At 44.9% G+C, this 17901-nt stretch overlaps 1 protein-coding gene across 1 annotated transcript in view; it reads left to right on the forward strand.

The window, feature by feature from the left end:
* The window catches only part of ARHGAP31 (Rho GTPase activating protein 31), a 132543-nt gene that overhangs the window by 42520 nt on the left and 72122 nt on the right, over positions 1–17901 (forward strand). The window contains exon 2 of the mRNA XM_072138912.1: positions 17494–17596. Within this exon, the coding sequence (XP_071995013.1) occupies positions 17494–17596 (103 nt within the window). The remainder of the gene's footprint in view (positions 1–17493; positions 17597–17901) is intronic.

Here is a 17901-nt window from a genome sequence, read left to right on the forward strand (position 1 = left end):
CTGCTCTCTAGTGATGGATAGGCTGTATTCTCAGTGATGGCACCGCTGCTCTCTAGTGATGGATAGGCTGTATTCTAAACCAACATGAGGAGAGAAAAAGAACTGGACCGCACATCCACACATCACACAATGATCTACTGCCGCTAGGCTAATTAAATAAAGAACTCCAGGTTCTTTGTTACATTTTGATCAAATTGTATAAGCCCACCAACCACTTCACGGTGACGTCTTTTTGGTGGGTCCCTACGCTATTGTGTGCGGCACCACATGGCGTCCACCACCGCTGCAGCACAGCGCCGGCAGGGACCAAGACCTGGTTGCCCCCAGCACCTGTACTGACAGGCATAGCCCCCATGGCTCCAGGCCCGGGTCCCCACCAGCACCGCACAACAGAAGCAGCAGACGCCATGCAATACCGCACCATGTGTACAAGATGTACAGGCTGTATTCTCTCTGTATTCAGTGTTACATCTATGTAGATATTATTTGGAAGATGGAGACACAAGTCGTCTCTTCTTTGATTTAGGAGCGAGGTTATTTTCCTGTTTCCGTTTAGTGACTTTCTCTGGAGTTTTATCCTCTTCTTAATCCGCCTGTTGACATTTTCTTGTGATTTTTTATTGCTGTGAGTTCTTGGCTCTCGCTGAGGATATTCAGTTAGTGAGGTTCTTGCAATTCCCAGTTATCTGTCCGTTTTCTTCCTTTCTCGCCGTGGGGATCAGCCACTTACATCTTGTTACATTTTCCAGAAGTTCATTTTGTCATTTAGCCCAATTTGTGGTCTGATTTTCCTTTTCCGCTTTGTGGGTGACTGCCAGGGGTAGGGAACACAGTGTGACGGATTGCTGTGCTAGGGCGGGGGCAGTGCAGTATTTGCACTTCAAATTTGTATCTTTGCACTTTATGGATTTTATCGGACATCACATTGCGGACCCTCTGTGTCACCATGAAGACAGTCACAGGTTTAAAGCACCAGAGTTTTAAGCAGAGAGAAGGCAATGACAGGATAAGGTCAGGGCAGGTGGAGGTCAAGCAAGGAGTAGGCAATGACAGGATAAGGTCAGTGCAGGTGGAGGTCAAACAGGGAGTAGGCAATGACAAGATCAGGTCTGTGCAGGTCATGCAGAGAGTAGGCAATGACAGGATCAGGTCTGTGCAGGTCATGCAGAGAGTAGGCAATGACAGGATCAGGTCTGTGCAGGTCATGCAGAGAGTAGGCAATGACAGGATCAGGTCTGTGCAGGTCATGCAGAGAGTAGGCAATGACAGGATCAGGTCTGTGCAGGTCATGCAGAGAGTAGGCAATGACAGGATAATGTCAGGGAGGGTGGAGGTCATGCAGAGAGTAGGCAATGACAGGATCAGGTCTGTGCAGGTCATGCAGAGAGTAGGCAATGACAGGATAAGGTCAGGGTAGGTGTAGGTCGTGCAGAGAGTAGGCAATGACGGGATAATGTCAGGGAGGGTGGAGGTCATGCAGAGAGTAGACAACGACAGCATAAGGTTAGGGCAGGTGGAGGTCATGCAGAGAGTAGGCAATGACAGGATAAGGTTAGGGCAGGTGGAGGTCAATCAGGGAGTAGGCTATGATAGGATAAGGTCTGTACAGGTGGAGGCCATGCAGAGAGTAGGCAATGACAGGATAGTGTCAGGGAGGGTGGAGGTCATGCAGAGAGTAGTCAATGACAGGATAAGGTTAGGGCAGGTGGAGGTCAAGCAGGGAGTAGGCTATGATAGGATAAGGTCAGTGCAGGTGGAGGTCAAGCAGGGAGTAGGCTATGACAAAATAAGGTCTGTGCAGGTGGAGGTCATGCAGAGAGTAGTCAATGACAGGATAAGGTTAGGGCAGGTGGAGGTCAAGCAGGGAGTAGGCTATGATAGGATAAGGTCAGTGCAGGTGGAGGTCATGCAGAGAGTAGGCAATGACAGGATCAGGTCTGTGCAGGTCACGCAGAGAGTAGGCAATGACAGGATAAGGTCAGGGTAGGTGTAGGTCATGCAGAGAGTAGGCAATGACGGGATAATGTCAGGGAGGGTGGAGGTCATGCAGAGAGTAGACAACGACAGGATAAGGTTAGGGCAGGTGGAGGTCATGCATAGAGTAGGCTATGACAGGATAATGTCAGGGAGGGTGGAGGTCATGCAGAGCGTAGGCAATGACAGGATAAGGTCAGTGCAGGTGGGAGTCATGCATAGAGTAGGCTATGACAGGATTATAGGTCAGGAGACGTGGAGGTCATGTAGAGAGTAGGCAATAACTGGATAAGGTCAGGGCAGGTGGAGGTCTAGCCTAGAGTCAGCAATGAAAGGCCAAGGTCAGGCCAGGTGGAGATCAAGCAGAAGTAGAAGCCAATATGTGAGGGGGGGGGGGGGAGTTCATGGTCAGGTGAAGCTGGGGTCATCACCAATGTAAAGGAGTTGAATAGGACATGGCCCCTTTATCTTCCTGTGAGTGGTGGGCTCCCCCAGTGTTCAGTATTTACCCCCTATCCTGGGGACAGAGAATAGTAATGAATGTTGGGACAACTCAAGCATCTACCTTTATGACTTTATACTTTTATTTTAGTTGAATTTCCCCAACACACTTGTTTTGATGCAACGGTTTTGTTTATGCACCTAAAGGGATCTGTAAGTGGGTGTGATCATAGATTGCAGCCAGTGTTATGTATTGTCCCTGAAGAGATGTGTAATCAGACCTTTGTGGACGTTGTTAGTAGCAGCAGGACTGTGATATATGGATTTACATCCCAGGATTGTAGCTTCTCTAAGTCCACTGGGGGTAGAACCTCACACTGCTGTGCTCTGTGTTCTTTGCAGCCAGAATTGGGCATTGTCCCTGGAGAGATGTGTAATCAAACATTTGTGTATGTTGTTGGTAGCAGCAGGACTGTGAAACATGGATTTATATTCCAGGATTGTAGCATCTGTAGTTGCACTGAGGACGTGTGCTCTCACACTGCTGCGCTCTGTGCTCTCTGCAGCCAGTGTTATGTATTGTTCCTGGAGAGATGTGTAAACAGAACTTTGTGTATGTTGTTAGTAACTGCAGGACTGTGAAATGTGGATTGAATTCCAGAATTGTGGTTTCTCCCAGTGTCATGAGGCTGTGTCCTCACACTGCAGTGAAAGCCGAAGCAGGGTTCTGGTTGAATGCTACTACAGGAGGGAGAGGCTGCAGAGTACCTCAATGTACAGAGCACAGCAGTGTGAGGACACGCTCCCAGTAGCTATGATCTTGGGATGCTCACTGCCGGAATATAAAGGGAAGGTAGTTGTGGAATATACATAATCAATGAGTGATTACCAACTGTCTGCATAGCTAACAAAAAAGTTGGATGTACTGTCCCTTTAAGAGCCTTTTTGGTGTTGTCGTTGATAGTATTGACCTATTGACTCCCATCTGATTGTTGGATGAAAGAACAGGAAGACGCAGCGTCTGTCCTGACTGTCCACCATTGGACTGTTACCCCCTGACACCCGCAGTCCAGACAGTCCCCATCTTACTGACTGGTCACTCCGGGAAGGCTCCGCGCTCTCCGGTCGCTTCTGGCTCTGAATCACAGGATTTATCTTGGCAAAATGAGGGATTGTTGTATTAATCACTAACACAAAGACACAAAACTGCATGTGAAGGGTCACGGGAAACCAGGGGGAAGAGGAAAGGCTGAAAATACAAAACTAGTCCTAAAGATGAACTAAACTTTTACATTGAACTGAAAGAGTTAAAGGTGTTCAGCAAAATCCCTGTGGGGTCGGTTTTGGTTAAAAAAATTTTTGGCAAAAAATCCATAAAAATAAATGTACTTCTTCCTACAATTCCAAGTCTTCTTCTCAAAAATGATTGCATCACATTGATTGCACATGTGATCACTGAGCCAAGAACATGTGATTCATGTGGAGGCTAAGGATATTGAGCGGCTCAGTGGTTATGTGCACTTACAGTCTGTGGGGACCTGAAGCGTCAGAGACTAAGACCCGCCACTGGTATTGCTGGGTTTCCTAGAGAAAAATAGTCTGAATGAGCAGCACCTAAGCACTGAGGCCAAGGACTGGCTCAGTGGGCACGTGCACACTTCACGCCAGACAGGTTTGAAGGTATCAGAGACAAAGGGCAATTATTGAAGCCTTCAGGAAGACCCACGTGAGGGAGCATCTGGATAGTTAGTCCGAATGAACATTGAGTGAACGCTTAGGGATTGGCTCAGTGATCATGTGCACAGCGAGTGTAATGTGATCAGAGGCACCAAAGACCATGAACCACTGCTGAAATTGTTAGGTCCTTCTTAAAAAGTAGTCAGGAGGGATTGGCTCAGTGGTTATGAGCACGGGAAATTTGATGCTCCGTCTGTAGCTGTGGTTCGCCCTCCTGCACTGTCCTTTCAATATTGATATACAGTGCAATTATTATACTCCAGTTACATCCAGAGCTGCACTGAGCATTCAGCTACTTCCTGATGGTTTCCCTTGTTCCTGACTTTTACTACTAAACTGTAGATTTTGCGCCCATGTGGGGCTCATACTGTGAAATTGCCTTTTCTTGTGGCTTTTAGTGACTGCGGTCGCTGGATTGTGTGCGAGTGATGGATATGCTGCCGGCAGCTGGGGCTTGGTCCTGGTCATGTTTCATTAGTTAATAAGCCCCCCCCCCCCCCCCCCCATAACAGCTGCTCAGGCCTGGAGCACCGCCAGCGCACACAGTCCCAACCAAATCCATCACACACAAGTAACATCCACCGAGACCAACGGAGTCATCCCAACACCCCGGACCTGACCCAGGACACAACATGTGTTATACATTGGTTATATTACAATGGATTAAAAAATGATACAGAACAGTTACACTAAATCTGTAACATCATGTAATGAGAGCAACAATTTCATGTATTCTCTAAGCAAGTGGAAGGATTCAGTTGTGACCATTGTTTAACAGAAATGTACAATATAACAATAGTAGTAACTACCATGGTACATTAATACCTCCTATGTACAAGAATATAACTACTATAATAGTGCCCCCTATGTACAAGAATATAACTACTATAATGCTGCCCCCTATGTACAGGAATATAACTACTATAATACTGCCCCCTATGTACAGGAATATAACTACTATAATACTGCCCCCTATGTACAAGAATATAACTACTATAATACTGCCTCCTATGTACAAGAATATAACTACTATAATACTGCCCCCTATGTACAGGAATATAACTACTATAATACTGCCCTTATGTACAAGAATATAACTACTATAATACTACCCCCTATGTACAGGAATATAACTACTATAATACTGCCCCCTATGTACAAGAATATAACTACTATAATACTGCCCCCTATGTACAAGAATATAACTACTATAATACTGCCCCCTATGTACAAGAATATAACTACTATAATACTGACCCCTATGTACAGGAATATAACTACTATAATACTACCCCCTATGTACAAGAATATAACTACTATAATACTGCCCCCTATGTACAGGAATATAACTACTATAATACTGCCCTCTATGTACAAGAATATAACTACTATAATACTGCCCCCTATGTACAGGAATATAACTACTATAATACTGCCCCCTATGTACAAGAATATAACTACTATAATACTGCCCCCTATGTACAAGAATATAACTACTATAATACTGCCCCCTATGTACAAGAATATAACTACTATAATACTGACCCCTATGTACAGGAATATAACTACTATAATACTACCCCCTATGTACAAGAATATAACTACTATAATACTGCCCCCCTATGTACAGGAATATAACTACTATAATACTGCCCCCCTATGTACAGGAATATAACTACTATAATACTGCCCTCTATGTACAAGAATATAACTACTATAATACTGCCCCATATGTACAGGAATATAACTACTATAATACTGCCCCCTATGTACAGGAATATAACTACTATAATACTGCCCCCTATGTACATGAATATAACTACTATAATACTACCCCCTATGTACAAGAATATAACTACTATAATACTGCCCCCTATGTACAGGAATATAACTACTATAATACTGCCCCCTATGTACAAGAATATAACTACTATAATGCTGCCCCTATGTACAGGAATATAACTACTATAATACTGCCCCCTATGTACAGGAATATAACTACTATAATACTGCCCCCTATGTACAGGAATATAACTACTATAATACTGCCCCCTATGTACAAGAATATAACTACTATAATACTGCCCCCTATGTACAAGAATATAACTACTATAATACTGCCCCCTATGTACAAGAATATAACTACTATAATACTGCCCCCTATGTACAAGAATATAACTACTATAATACTGCCCCCTATGTACAGGAATATAACTACTATAATACTGCCCCCTATGTACAGGAATATAACTACTATAATACTGCCCCCTATGTACAAGAATATAACTACTATAATACTGCCCCCTATGTACAAGAATATAACTACTATAATACTGCCCCCTATGTACAAGAATATAACTACTATAATACTGCCCCCTATGTACAAGAATATAACTACTATAATACTGTCCCCTATGTACAAGAATATAACTACTATAATACTGCCCCCTATGTACAAGAATATAACTACTATAATACTGCCCCCTATGTACAGGAATATAACTACTATAATACTGCCCCCTATGTACAAGAATATAACTACTATAATACTGCCCCCTATGTACAAGAATATAACTACTATAATACTGCCCCCTATGTACAAGAATATAACTACTATAATACTGCTCCCTATGTACAGGAATATAACTACTATAATACTGCCCCCTATGTACAAGAATATAACTACTATAATACTGCCCCCTATGTACAGGAATATAACTACTATAATACTGCCCCCTATGTACAAGAATATAACTACTATAATACTGCCCCCTATGTACAAGAATATAACTACTATAATACTGCCCTCTATGTACAGGAATATAACTACTATAATACTGCCCCCTATGTACAAGAATATAACTACTATAATACTGCTCCCTATGTACAAGAATATAACTACTATAATACTACCCCCTATGTACAAGAATATAACTACTATAATACTGCCCCCTATGTACAGGAATATAACAACTATAATACTGCCCCCTATGTACAGGAATATAACTACTATAATACTGCCCCCTATGTACAGGAATATAACTACTATAATACTGCCCCCTATGTACAAGAATATAACTACTATAATACTGCCCCCTATGTACAGGAATATAACGACTATAATACTGCCCCCTATGTACAAGAATATAACTACTATAATACTGCCCCCTATGTACAAGAATATAACTACTATAATACTGCCCCCTATGTACAGGAATATAACGACTATAATACTGCCCCCTATGTACAAGAAAAAGCAAATGAGAATCTTGGGAGTGAAATCCTGTAGGTAACATATTGTAGTGACTGCTGGACATTCTCTGTATTTGATGCTTGGATATATTCTATAAAGGAATCTCATTGCACCGTATGTTCAGTATGACTTTAGTTTGGTAATTGATGCTGCAGCTTTTCCCGTGCTCATTTATGTTGCAGCATTTAGCTCTGGTAAATAGAGTAGACGGCCATATTATATATTATTTCCGGCATAAAATCAGAAGAAGAAAACACATTTTTTTTTGCTACAGAATTTCAAAGTACCGGTACTGTAGCATATAATAGTAGTGCTGTGTATAAAATAATGGGGCAGATTTACTTACCCGGTCCGTTCGCGATCCAGCGGCGTTTTTATTTTATAAAAATCCTGGGCTCCCACTCTTTACTGGTGTCATGTGATCTCCTGTTGCCCCTCCCCCTATGAATCAGGGGGTGTGTCCGGATGGCACCATCCTGGGCAATAATAATTTTGGCTGATGTAACTGTGTAGACTGTACCACACACAAAAAAATGTAAAAAAATATCAGGTAACGGAGGGGAGGGGATAAATTGAACTTTAATTGTAACAATTGGCCTGGGTCACAAAATAAGAAATGTAAAAAAAACAGAATTTTTGGTGGTTACCACATTTTTCTATTATTTTGTTGCCACTGAAACATTGGGGCAGATTTACTTACCCGGTCCATTCGCGATCCAGAGGCACTTTCTCTGTGGAGGATTCCGGTCTTCCAGCGACTCACTAAGGTAGTTCCCCCGATGTCCACCAGGTGTCGCTGCTGCGCTGAAGTCCGTCGGAGTTCACTGAAGTTCACCAAGCTACGCTGGGTGCAGGTAAGCGCGTGTCAAGCGACTCAGGGAAAATTGGTGCAAATCGGAAATATTCGGGTAACGCGACAGAAAAACGCGAATCGGGGCCTTAGTAAATGACCCCCACTGTGTCTATCACAAAACTGTATTCCATACTAAGAAATAATATTCTGTGTCCAAACTTTTACAAAATGCTGTTCTGTGCAACACAACGACTTCTGTGCAGAAGATGTGACCGTCGTAGCCCTGTGGGCCGTGATGGTCACGTTAACCCTTTGGCCGCCCCCCCCCCCCCCCCCATTCCCATCGCTCTGGATGAGAATGTTCTTTTCTTTCCCCTCCATCTGGTTTTTATTGTATTATTGACAGAACAGGAGAACTTTCTGCTGACTCCGTGAACAGTCTGATCTGGGTTTGTGACTTGATTTGACCTTTTTTTGCATAAGATTTCTGCTTCCAATTACCACAATCCCCGGTGTAACACAAAGATCACCTGGTGGAGAGGCGATGACCTGCCCTGACATTTTCTGCGTGCCTGAAACTGGGATTTTTTAAAAAAAAAAATATATATACAAAATAGATTTTCCTCCGTTCTCTGGTCGCATGATCGCTGTGACAGCCAATCATTAGAGTAAGTGAAAGGCTACAATGTTTCTGAAAGTAACAGCACAATCTCCCTACATCTGTGGGGGAGAGAAGTTCTGTTACTTTATCACTGTAAAATCACCTCCCCCTTCACTTTTTACATATCTCTGCCCTGAGTGGATGTGTATATGGTTATGTAGAGGTTGCATTAACGCTTGTACAAGCTCCAAAGATGGTTTTACACCTTGAAAATTGTGACATACGTATTACTATTACTGCGCGTTACACTTGTCTCCTTTGTAGGATCGTCCGAGTGCTACAACCACTCCGTAGGACAATGGGCACTGCCAATAACAAAGACACTACTCTGCTGGACAGTGTGTATGGGGTTGTTTCATTGGCTGTTGGTACATCAGAGGCTGCGCTGCAGATGGTGGTTGTTTCATTGGTTTGTAGCAGAAATCCCATGTGGACTGGAACGTGGAGGCTTCTGCAGCATCTAATTACCCAGACAGAAGCTCCGGACCTCAGCAGCAGAAGCTTTTCTCTCCTCCTCCTCCTACCTATGGCTGATAGAGAAAGAGGGAGGAGATGTGCAGGGAAGCTCCGCCCTGTGCTGCTCCCTACTGACTCTACTGCCTACTGTGATGTGCTGTATGTGCTATGTGTATTGTGTGATGTTCCTATATGTGTGCTGTGTATATGCATGTTGTGTGTGCTGTATGTACATATGCATGTTGTGTGTGCCGTATGTACATATGCATGTTGTGTGTGCTGTATATATGTATGCATGTTGTGTGTGCTGTATGTACATATGCATGTTGTGTGTGCTGTGTATATGCATGTTGTGTGTGCTGTATGTACATATGCATGTTGTGTGTGCCGTATGTACATATGCATGTTGTGTGTGCTGTATATATGTATGCATGTTGTGTGTGCTGTATGTACATATGCATGTTGTGTGTGCTGTATATACGTGCTTTTATGTGTGCTGTGTATGCATATTATGTGTGTTGTATGCGTGTGTGTTGTGCGATGTGCTTATACGTGTCCTGTGTATACATATCTATGCTGTGTGTGTACATATGTGTATGGTATGATGTGCTTATATTTGTGCTGTGTATACATATGCATGTTTTGTGTGCCTATATGTGTGCTGTGTATATGCATGCAGGTTGAGTGTGCTGTATGTATGTATGCATGTTGTGTGTGCTGTATGTGCTATGTGTACTGTGTATACATATGTATGTAGTGTGTGCCTAATATGTGTGCTGTGTATATGCATGCATGTTGAGTGTGCTGTATGTATACATGTTGTGTTGTGTGATGTGCTTATATGTGTACTGTGTATACATATGTATGTAGTGTGTGCCGTATGTACATATGTGTGCTGTGTATACATGTGCATGTTGTATGGGCTGTATGTGCATGTGTATTGGGTGTCTTTGAGTGTCAAATGTTGTCACTTAGAGGATTTTGGCTCCACGAGACATGAAATAATTAAATAAATAATGCAAATAGCAACAAGTAACACAGTTCTAGTATGAGGATGTGGTGTCCTAAACAATTTTGTCTCCAATTTTTTTTTTATCATTTGAAAATATTATGGAAAAATCATTTTTTTCCATGATACTTTCTCTCTTCCTACTGAAGTCCCATTGCAAAAACATTTTGAAAGATGTTGGGAAAAGGAGGGGAGGGGCAGGTTAAACAATCTGTTAATGAAGGGTTAAAAGAGAATAGTCCTGTCCCTCAATTAAACCTCTAAAAAAACCGGTCCTGTAAATGATCACTACTGCCACACGCTGGGCCTCCGTGTCTCATCTGCACAGACTAAGTTTGTTTTTGCAGCTGGTCCTTATTTGAATAAGGTTGCAATACCAGACATATCCTAAGGTCAATGGTGGCGCTAGTCTACAAAAGGTTTTTTTAATAAGTCCCTTTAGTAACAGATGTGAGAATATAAAGAAAACAATTTGAGCCTTACCAGCAGGTTCTGAGTAATCGGGTTGGGTTCACGTGTGACTCAGTGCGTCCCAGATGTTGGCAGCCATGTGGTTGTCCGGTGACTGTGGGCGCAATCATTAATCTTGCGGTTATTACATTAGGAAAGACTCCAGCCTTATCACCGTCCTCACTTGTTGGTTTAATCTAATTGTCACTCGGTCCAAAGCCAAACATTATGTAATTACTCCACATGAATGTACCAAGTATCCAGAACCAACACACAGCAATAATATATCAGCGCCGACCCGAGACCCGAGATAAGATTATAACTGATATTATCCAGGAAGCAGTGACATAACTGAGACCCAGTGCCCAGAGATTTATCACTACAGTAATGTCACCGCTGCTCTCTAGTGATGGATAGGCTGTATTCTCAGTGATGTCACCGCTGCTCTCTAGTGATGGATAGGCTGTATTCTCAGTGATATCACCGCTGCTCTCTAGTGATGGATAGGCTGTATTCTCAGTGATGGCACTGCTGCTCTCTAGTGATGGATAGGCTGTATTCTCAGTGCTGGCACTGCTGCTCTCTAGTGATGGATAGGCTGTATTCTCAGTGATGGCACCGCTGCTCTCTAGTGATGGATAGGCTGTATTCTCAGTGATGACACCGCTGCTCTCTAGTGATGGATAGGCTGTATTCTCAGTGCTGGCACTGCTGCTCTCTAGTGATGGATAGGCTGTATTCTCAGTGATGGCACCGCTGCTCTCTAGTGATGGATAGGCTGTATTCTCAGTAATGGCACCGCTGCGCTCTAGTGATGGATAGGCTGTATTCTCAGTGATGACACCGCTGCTCTCTAGTGATGGATAGGCTGTATTCTCAGTGATGACACCGCTGCTCTCTAGTGATGGATAGGCTGTATTCTCAGTGATGGCACCGCTGCTCTCTAGTGATGGATAGGCTGTATTCTCAGTGATGGCACCGCTGCTCTCTAGTGATGGATAGGTTGTATGCTCAGTGATGGCACCGCTGCTCTCTAGTGATGGATAGGCTGTATGCTCAGTGATGGCACCGCTGCTCTCTAGTGATGGATAGGCTGTATTCTCAGTGATGGCACCGCTGCTCTCTAGTGATGGATAGGCTGTATTCTCAGTGATGGCACCGCTGCTCTCTAGTGATGGATAGGCTGTATTCTCAGTGATGACACCGCTGCTCTCTAGTGATAAATAGGCTGTATTCTCAGTGATGGCACCGCTGCCCTAGTGATGGATAGGCTGTACTCAGTGATGACACCGCTGCTCTCTAGTGATGGATAGGCTGTATTCTCAATGCTGGCACTGCTGCTCTCTAGTGATGGATAGGCTGTATTCTCAGTGATGGCACCGCTGCTCTCTAGTGATGGATAGGCTGTATTCTCAGTAATGGCACCGCTGCGCTCTAGTGATGGATAGGCTGTATTCTCAGTGATGACACCGCTGCTCTCTAGTGATGGATAGGCTGTATTCTCAGTGATGGCACCGCTGCCCTAGTGATGGATAGGCTGTACTCAGTGATGACACCGCTGCTCTCTAGTGATGGATAGGCTGTATTCTCAGTGATGGCACCGCTGCTCTCTAGTGATGGATGGGCTGTATTCTCAGTGATGGCACCGCTGCTCTCTAGTGATGGATAGGCTGTATTCTCAGTGATGGCACCGCTGCTCTCTAGTGATGGATAGGCTGTATTCTCAGTGATGTCACCGCTGCTCTCTAGTGATGGACAGGCTGTATTCTCAGTGATGGCACCGCTGCTCTCTAGTGATGGATAGGCTGTATTCTCAGTGATGGCACCGCTGCTCTCTAGTGATGGATAGGCTGTATTCTCAGTGATGGCACCGCTGCTCTCTAGTGATGGATAGGCTGTATTCTCAGTGATGGCACCGCTGCTCTCTAGTGATAGGCTGTATTCTCAGTGATGACACCGCTGCTCTCTAGTGATGGATAGGCTGTATTCTCAGTGATGGCACCGCTGCTCTCTAGTGATGGATGGGCTGTATTCTCAGTGATGGCACCGCTGCTCTCTAGTGATGGATAGGCTGTATTCTCAGTGATGGCACCGCTGCTCTCTAGTGATGGATAGGCTGTATTCTCAGTGATGGCACCGCTGCTCTCTAGTGATGGATAGGCTGTATTCTCAGTGATGACACTGCTGCTCTCTAGTGAGGGATAGGCTGTATTCTCAGTGATGGCACCGCTGCTCTCTAGTGATGGATAGGCTGTATTCTCAGTGATGGCACCGCTGCTCTCTAGTGATGGATAGGCTGTATTCTCAGTGATGTCACCGCTGCTCTCTAGTGATGGATAGGCTGTATTCTCAGTGATGGCACCGCTGCTCTCTAGTGATGGATAGGCTGTATTCTCAGTGATGGCACCGCTGCTCTCTAGTGATGGATAGGCTGTATTCTCAGTGATGGCACCGCTGCTCTCTAGTGATGGATAGGCTGTATTCTCAGTGATGGCACCGCTGCACTCTAGTGATGGATAGGCTGTATTCTCAGTGATGGCGCCGCTGCTCTCTAGTGATGGATAGGCTGTATTCTCAGTGATGGCACCGCTGCTCTCTAGTGATGGATAGGCTGTATTCTCAGTGATGGCACCGCTGCTCTCTAGTGATGGATAGGCTGTATTCTCAGTGATGGCACCGCTGCACTCTAGTGATGGATAGGCTGTATTCTCAGTGATGGCGCCGCTGCTCTCTAGTGATGGATAGGCTGTATTCTCAGTGATGGCACCGCTGCTCTCTAGTGATGGATAGGCTGTATTCTCAGTGATGGCACCGCTGCTCTCTAGTGATGGATAGGCTGTATTCTCAGTGATGTCACCGCTGCTCTCTAGTGATGGATAGGCTGTATTCTCAGTGATGGCACCGCTGCTCTCTAGTGATGGATAGGCTGTATTCTCAGTGATGGCACCGCTGCTCTCTAGTGATGGATAGGCTGTATTCTCAGTGATGGCACCGCTGCTCTCTAGTGATGGATAGGCTGTATTCTCAGTGATGGCACCGCTGCTCTCTAGTGATGGATAGGCTGTATTCTCAGTGATGGCACCGCTGCTCTCTAGTGATTGATAGGCTGTATTCTCAGTGATGGCACCGCTGCTCTCAGTGATGGATAGGCTGTATTCTCAGTGATGTCACCGCTGCTCTCTAGTGATGGATAGGCTGTATTCTCAGTGATGGCACCGCTGCTCTCTAGTGATGGATAGGCTGTATTCTCAGTGATGGCACCGCTGTTCTCTAGTGATGGATAGCCTGTATTCTCAGTGATGACACCGCTGCTCTCTAGTGATGGATAGGCTGTATTCTCAGTGATGGCACCGCTGCTCTCTAGTGATGGATAGGCTGTATTCTCAGTGATGTCACCGCTGCTCTCTAGTGATGGATAGGCTGTATTCTCAGTGATGGCACCGCTGCTCTCTAGTGATGGATAGGCTGTATTCTCAGTGATGGCACCGCTGCTCTCTAGTGATGGATAGGCTGTATTCTCAGTGATGGCACCGCTGCTCTCTAGTGATGGATAGGCTGTATTCTCAGTGATGGCACCGCTGCTCTCTAGTGATGGATAGGCTGTATTCTCAGTGATGGCACCGCTGCTCTCTAGTGATTGATAGGCTGTATTTATAGAAGGTCACTGTTGCTTTGTTGCCCTAATAATCTGAAGAACAAATAGTGATTTTTTAGCAGATAACATTACATATTGTTTCTATGATTTCTCCTGTCCCTGAGATACGTTTGGAGCAGCTGTTTACAATGTTTATGGGATCAGATGATGCAGATGTTTTCGTACATCACAAGCCTCGCAGGCGCCCGGGCACACAGACCCAGCTGGCATCTCTGCGGGAGGCACCAGTCGTCCGGCTCAGCTGATGTTATTGCCTCCAGAATATAGAAAAATGATAACAACCGAGTGATGACAGCAGCTGTGTGCGATCCTATGGATGACAAGCATCACTTCTACTATAATGCACTGTCCTATAGGTACCACAATATCCCCACAGTTATCATACTGCCCTATGGAGGAGCTGTTATCCTAAATGTGGAGACTATTAATAAACTACTCAGCTCATCCTGCTCTATATCTTGTTGCTCTTAGAAAGGGCTATAGGAATAATATGGTGAGCTCCTCCTGCTCTATAACATGCTACATGCAAATAGGACATTATTTACGATCTGCTCAGCTCCTCCTGCTCTATAACATACCGTCTGCAGATAAGACACTATGTACAATCTGCTCAGTTTCTCCTGCTCTATAACATGCTGCCTGCAGACAGGGCACTACGTATAATCTGCTCAGCTCCTCCTGCTCTATAATATGCTGCCTGCAGATAGGACACTATGTACAATCTGCTCAGCTCCTCCTGCTCTATAACATGCTGCTCTCTGTAATGTTACTTGTTCCCTGTAGTGTGCAGATAGGACACTATGTACAATCTATTCTCCTTCTCTAGTCTACAACATGCTGCCTGCAGATAGGACAGAATGTTCAATCTGCTCAGCTCCCCCTGCTCTATAACATGCTGCCTGCAGATAGGACACTATGTACAATCTGCTCAGCTCCTCCTGCTCTGTAACATGCTGCCTGCAGATAGGACACTATGTACAATCTGCTCAGCTCCTCCTGCTCTGTAACATGCTGCCTGCAGATAGGACACTATGTACAATCTGCTCAGCTCCTCCTGCTCTGTAACATGCTGCCTGCAGATAGGACACCATGTATAATCTGCTCAGCTCCTCCTGCTCTATAACATGCTGCCTGCAGATAGGACACTATGTACAATCTGCTCAGCTCCTCCTGCTCTATAACATGCTGCCTGCAGATAGGACACTATGTACAAGCTGCTCAGCTCCTCCTGCTCTATAACATGCTGCCTGCAGATAGGACACTATGTACAATCTTCTCAGCTCCTCCTGCTCTATAACATGCTGCCTGCAGATAGGACACTATGTACAATCTTCTCAGCTGCTCCTGCTCTATTATATGCTGCTCTCTGTAACGTGACTTGTTCCCTGTAGTGTGCTGGTGAGTAGATGGAGGGTGATGTGCGGAGGAGGGATGTGGTAGCGGCTGCTCAGGTGTAAGAGACAAGTAGTAATGGAAGCTGATAACATAAGTATGTGCTGACAGGCCGAGTAATTCCAGTGTCATCCATGATGAATGACGCCGCGCTCCTTACCGCGTATCCATCATGTAGTGTAGCACAACCTCACTTACCTGCAACTGCATCCTGCACTGTGAGCTTCAGCATCATTGTCAAGATCTCTGCTTGCTGTCAGTGAATGGGGACAGAATTAATGGATTAAATAATCTGAAGATTGTGTGGAGGAAGATGTGGTGAAAAACTTTGTGCATAAACCTGAGTGTTGGATCATTGTACATAGTGTCCTATCTGCAGGCAGCATGTTATAGAGCAGGAGGAGCTGAGCAGATTGTACATGGTGTCCTATCTGCAGGCAGCATGTTATAGAGCAGGAGGAGCTGAGCAGATTGTACATAGTATCCTATCTGCAGGTAGTATGTTATAGAGCAGGAGGAGCTGAGCAGATTGTACATAGTGTCCTATCTGCAGGCAGCATGTTATAGAGCAGGAGGAGCTGAGCAGATTGTACATGGTGTCCTATCTGCAGGCAGCATGTTATAGAGCAGGAGGAGCTGAGCAGATTGTACATAGTGTCCTATCTGCAGGCAGCATGTTATAGAGCAGGAGGAGCTGAGCAGATTGTACATAGTATCCTATCTGCAGGCAGCATGTTATAGAGCAGGAGGAGCTGAGCAGATTGTACATGGTGTCCTATCTGCAGGCAGCATGTTATAGAGAAGGATGAGCTGAGGAGATTGTACATAGTATCCTATCTGCAGGCAGCATGTTATAGAGCAGGAGGAGCGGAGCAGATTGTGCATAGTGTCCTATCTGCAGGTAGCATGTTATAGAGCTTCAGGAGCTGAGCAGATTGTACATAGCGTCCTATCTGCAGGCAGCATGTTATAGAGCAGGAGGAGCGGAGCAGATTGTGCATAGTGTCCTATCTGCAGGTAGCATGTTATAGAGCTTCAGGAGCTGAGCAGATTGTACATAGCGTCCTATTTGCAGGCAGCATGTTATAGAGCAGGAGGAGCGGAGCAGATTGTGCATAGTGTCCTATCTGCAGGCAGCATGTTATAGAGCAGGAGGAGCGGAGAAGATTGTACATAGTGTCCTATCTGCAGGCAGCATGTTATAGAGCAGGAGGAGCTGAGCAGATTGCACATAGTGTCCTATCTGCAGGCAGCATGTTATAGAGCAGGAAGAACTGAGCTGATTGTACATAGTGTCCTATCTGCAGGCAGCATGTTACAGAGCAGGAGTAGCTGAGCAGATTGTACATAGTGTCCTATCTGCAGGCAGCATGTTATGGAGCAGGAGGAGCTGAGCAGATTGCACATAGTGTCCTATCTGCAGGCAGCATGTTATAGAGCAGGAAGAACTGAGCTGATTGTACATAGTGTCCTATCTGCAGGCAGCATGCTATAGAGCAGGAAGAACTGAGCTGATTGTACATAGTGTCCTATCTGCAGGCAGCATGCTATAGAGCAGGAGGAGCTGAGCAGATTGTACATAGCGTCCTATCTGCAGGCAGCAGGGGTCTGTACGGTGCATTCAGTCTCATAAGATGACATCTCTCTGAGTGACGTCTCCTTTTCTTTCTAGTTCCCCTTGTGTTGAAGAGCTGCGCAGAGTTCATCGAGAAGCACGGGGTCGTGGATGGGATCTACCGCCTCTCCGGAGTTACATCTAATATACAGAAACTAAGGTAAGAAAACTCCTCTTACTCACAGCAGATCTTGTATGTTGTTTTTATTATAAGGCTCATGTATGTGAAGGGTGGCGCTGTTCCATTGTGGTCAATTAGATAATTGGCTCTGGGCAATAGTGGTGAAAGCTGGTACTGCAGTTGAAAAAGTTCAAGTTTTTAAAAAACTTTTTTTAAAGAGACATTACTGAGATTGCGAAGAGGGAAGAAATATTTTCCACACAATCTGGGCATTTATAAGGATGAGGGGGTGACACAAGAGCTTACAGTCTATGAGGATGAGGGGGTGACACAAGAGCTTACAG

Source organism: Engystomops pustulosus, chromosome 2, assembly GCF_040894005.1.
Source record: "Engystomops pustulosus chromosome 2, aEngPut4.maternal, whole genome shotgun sequence".
In the NCBI taxonomy this organism is placed as follows: Eukaryota; Metazoa; Chordata; class Amphibia; order Anura; family Leptodactylidae; genus Engystomops; species Engystomops pustulosus.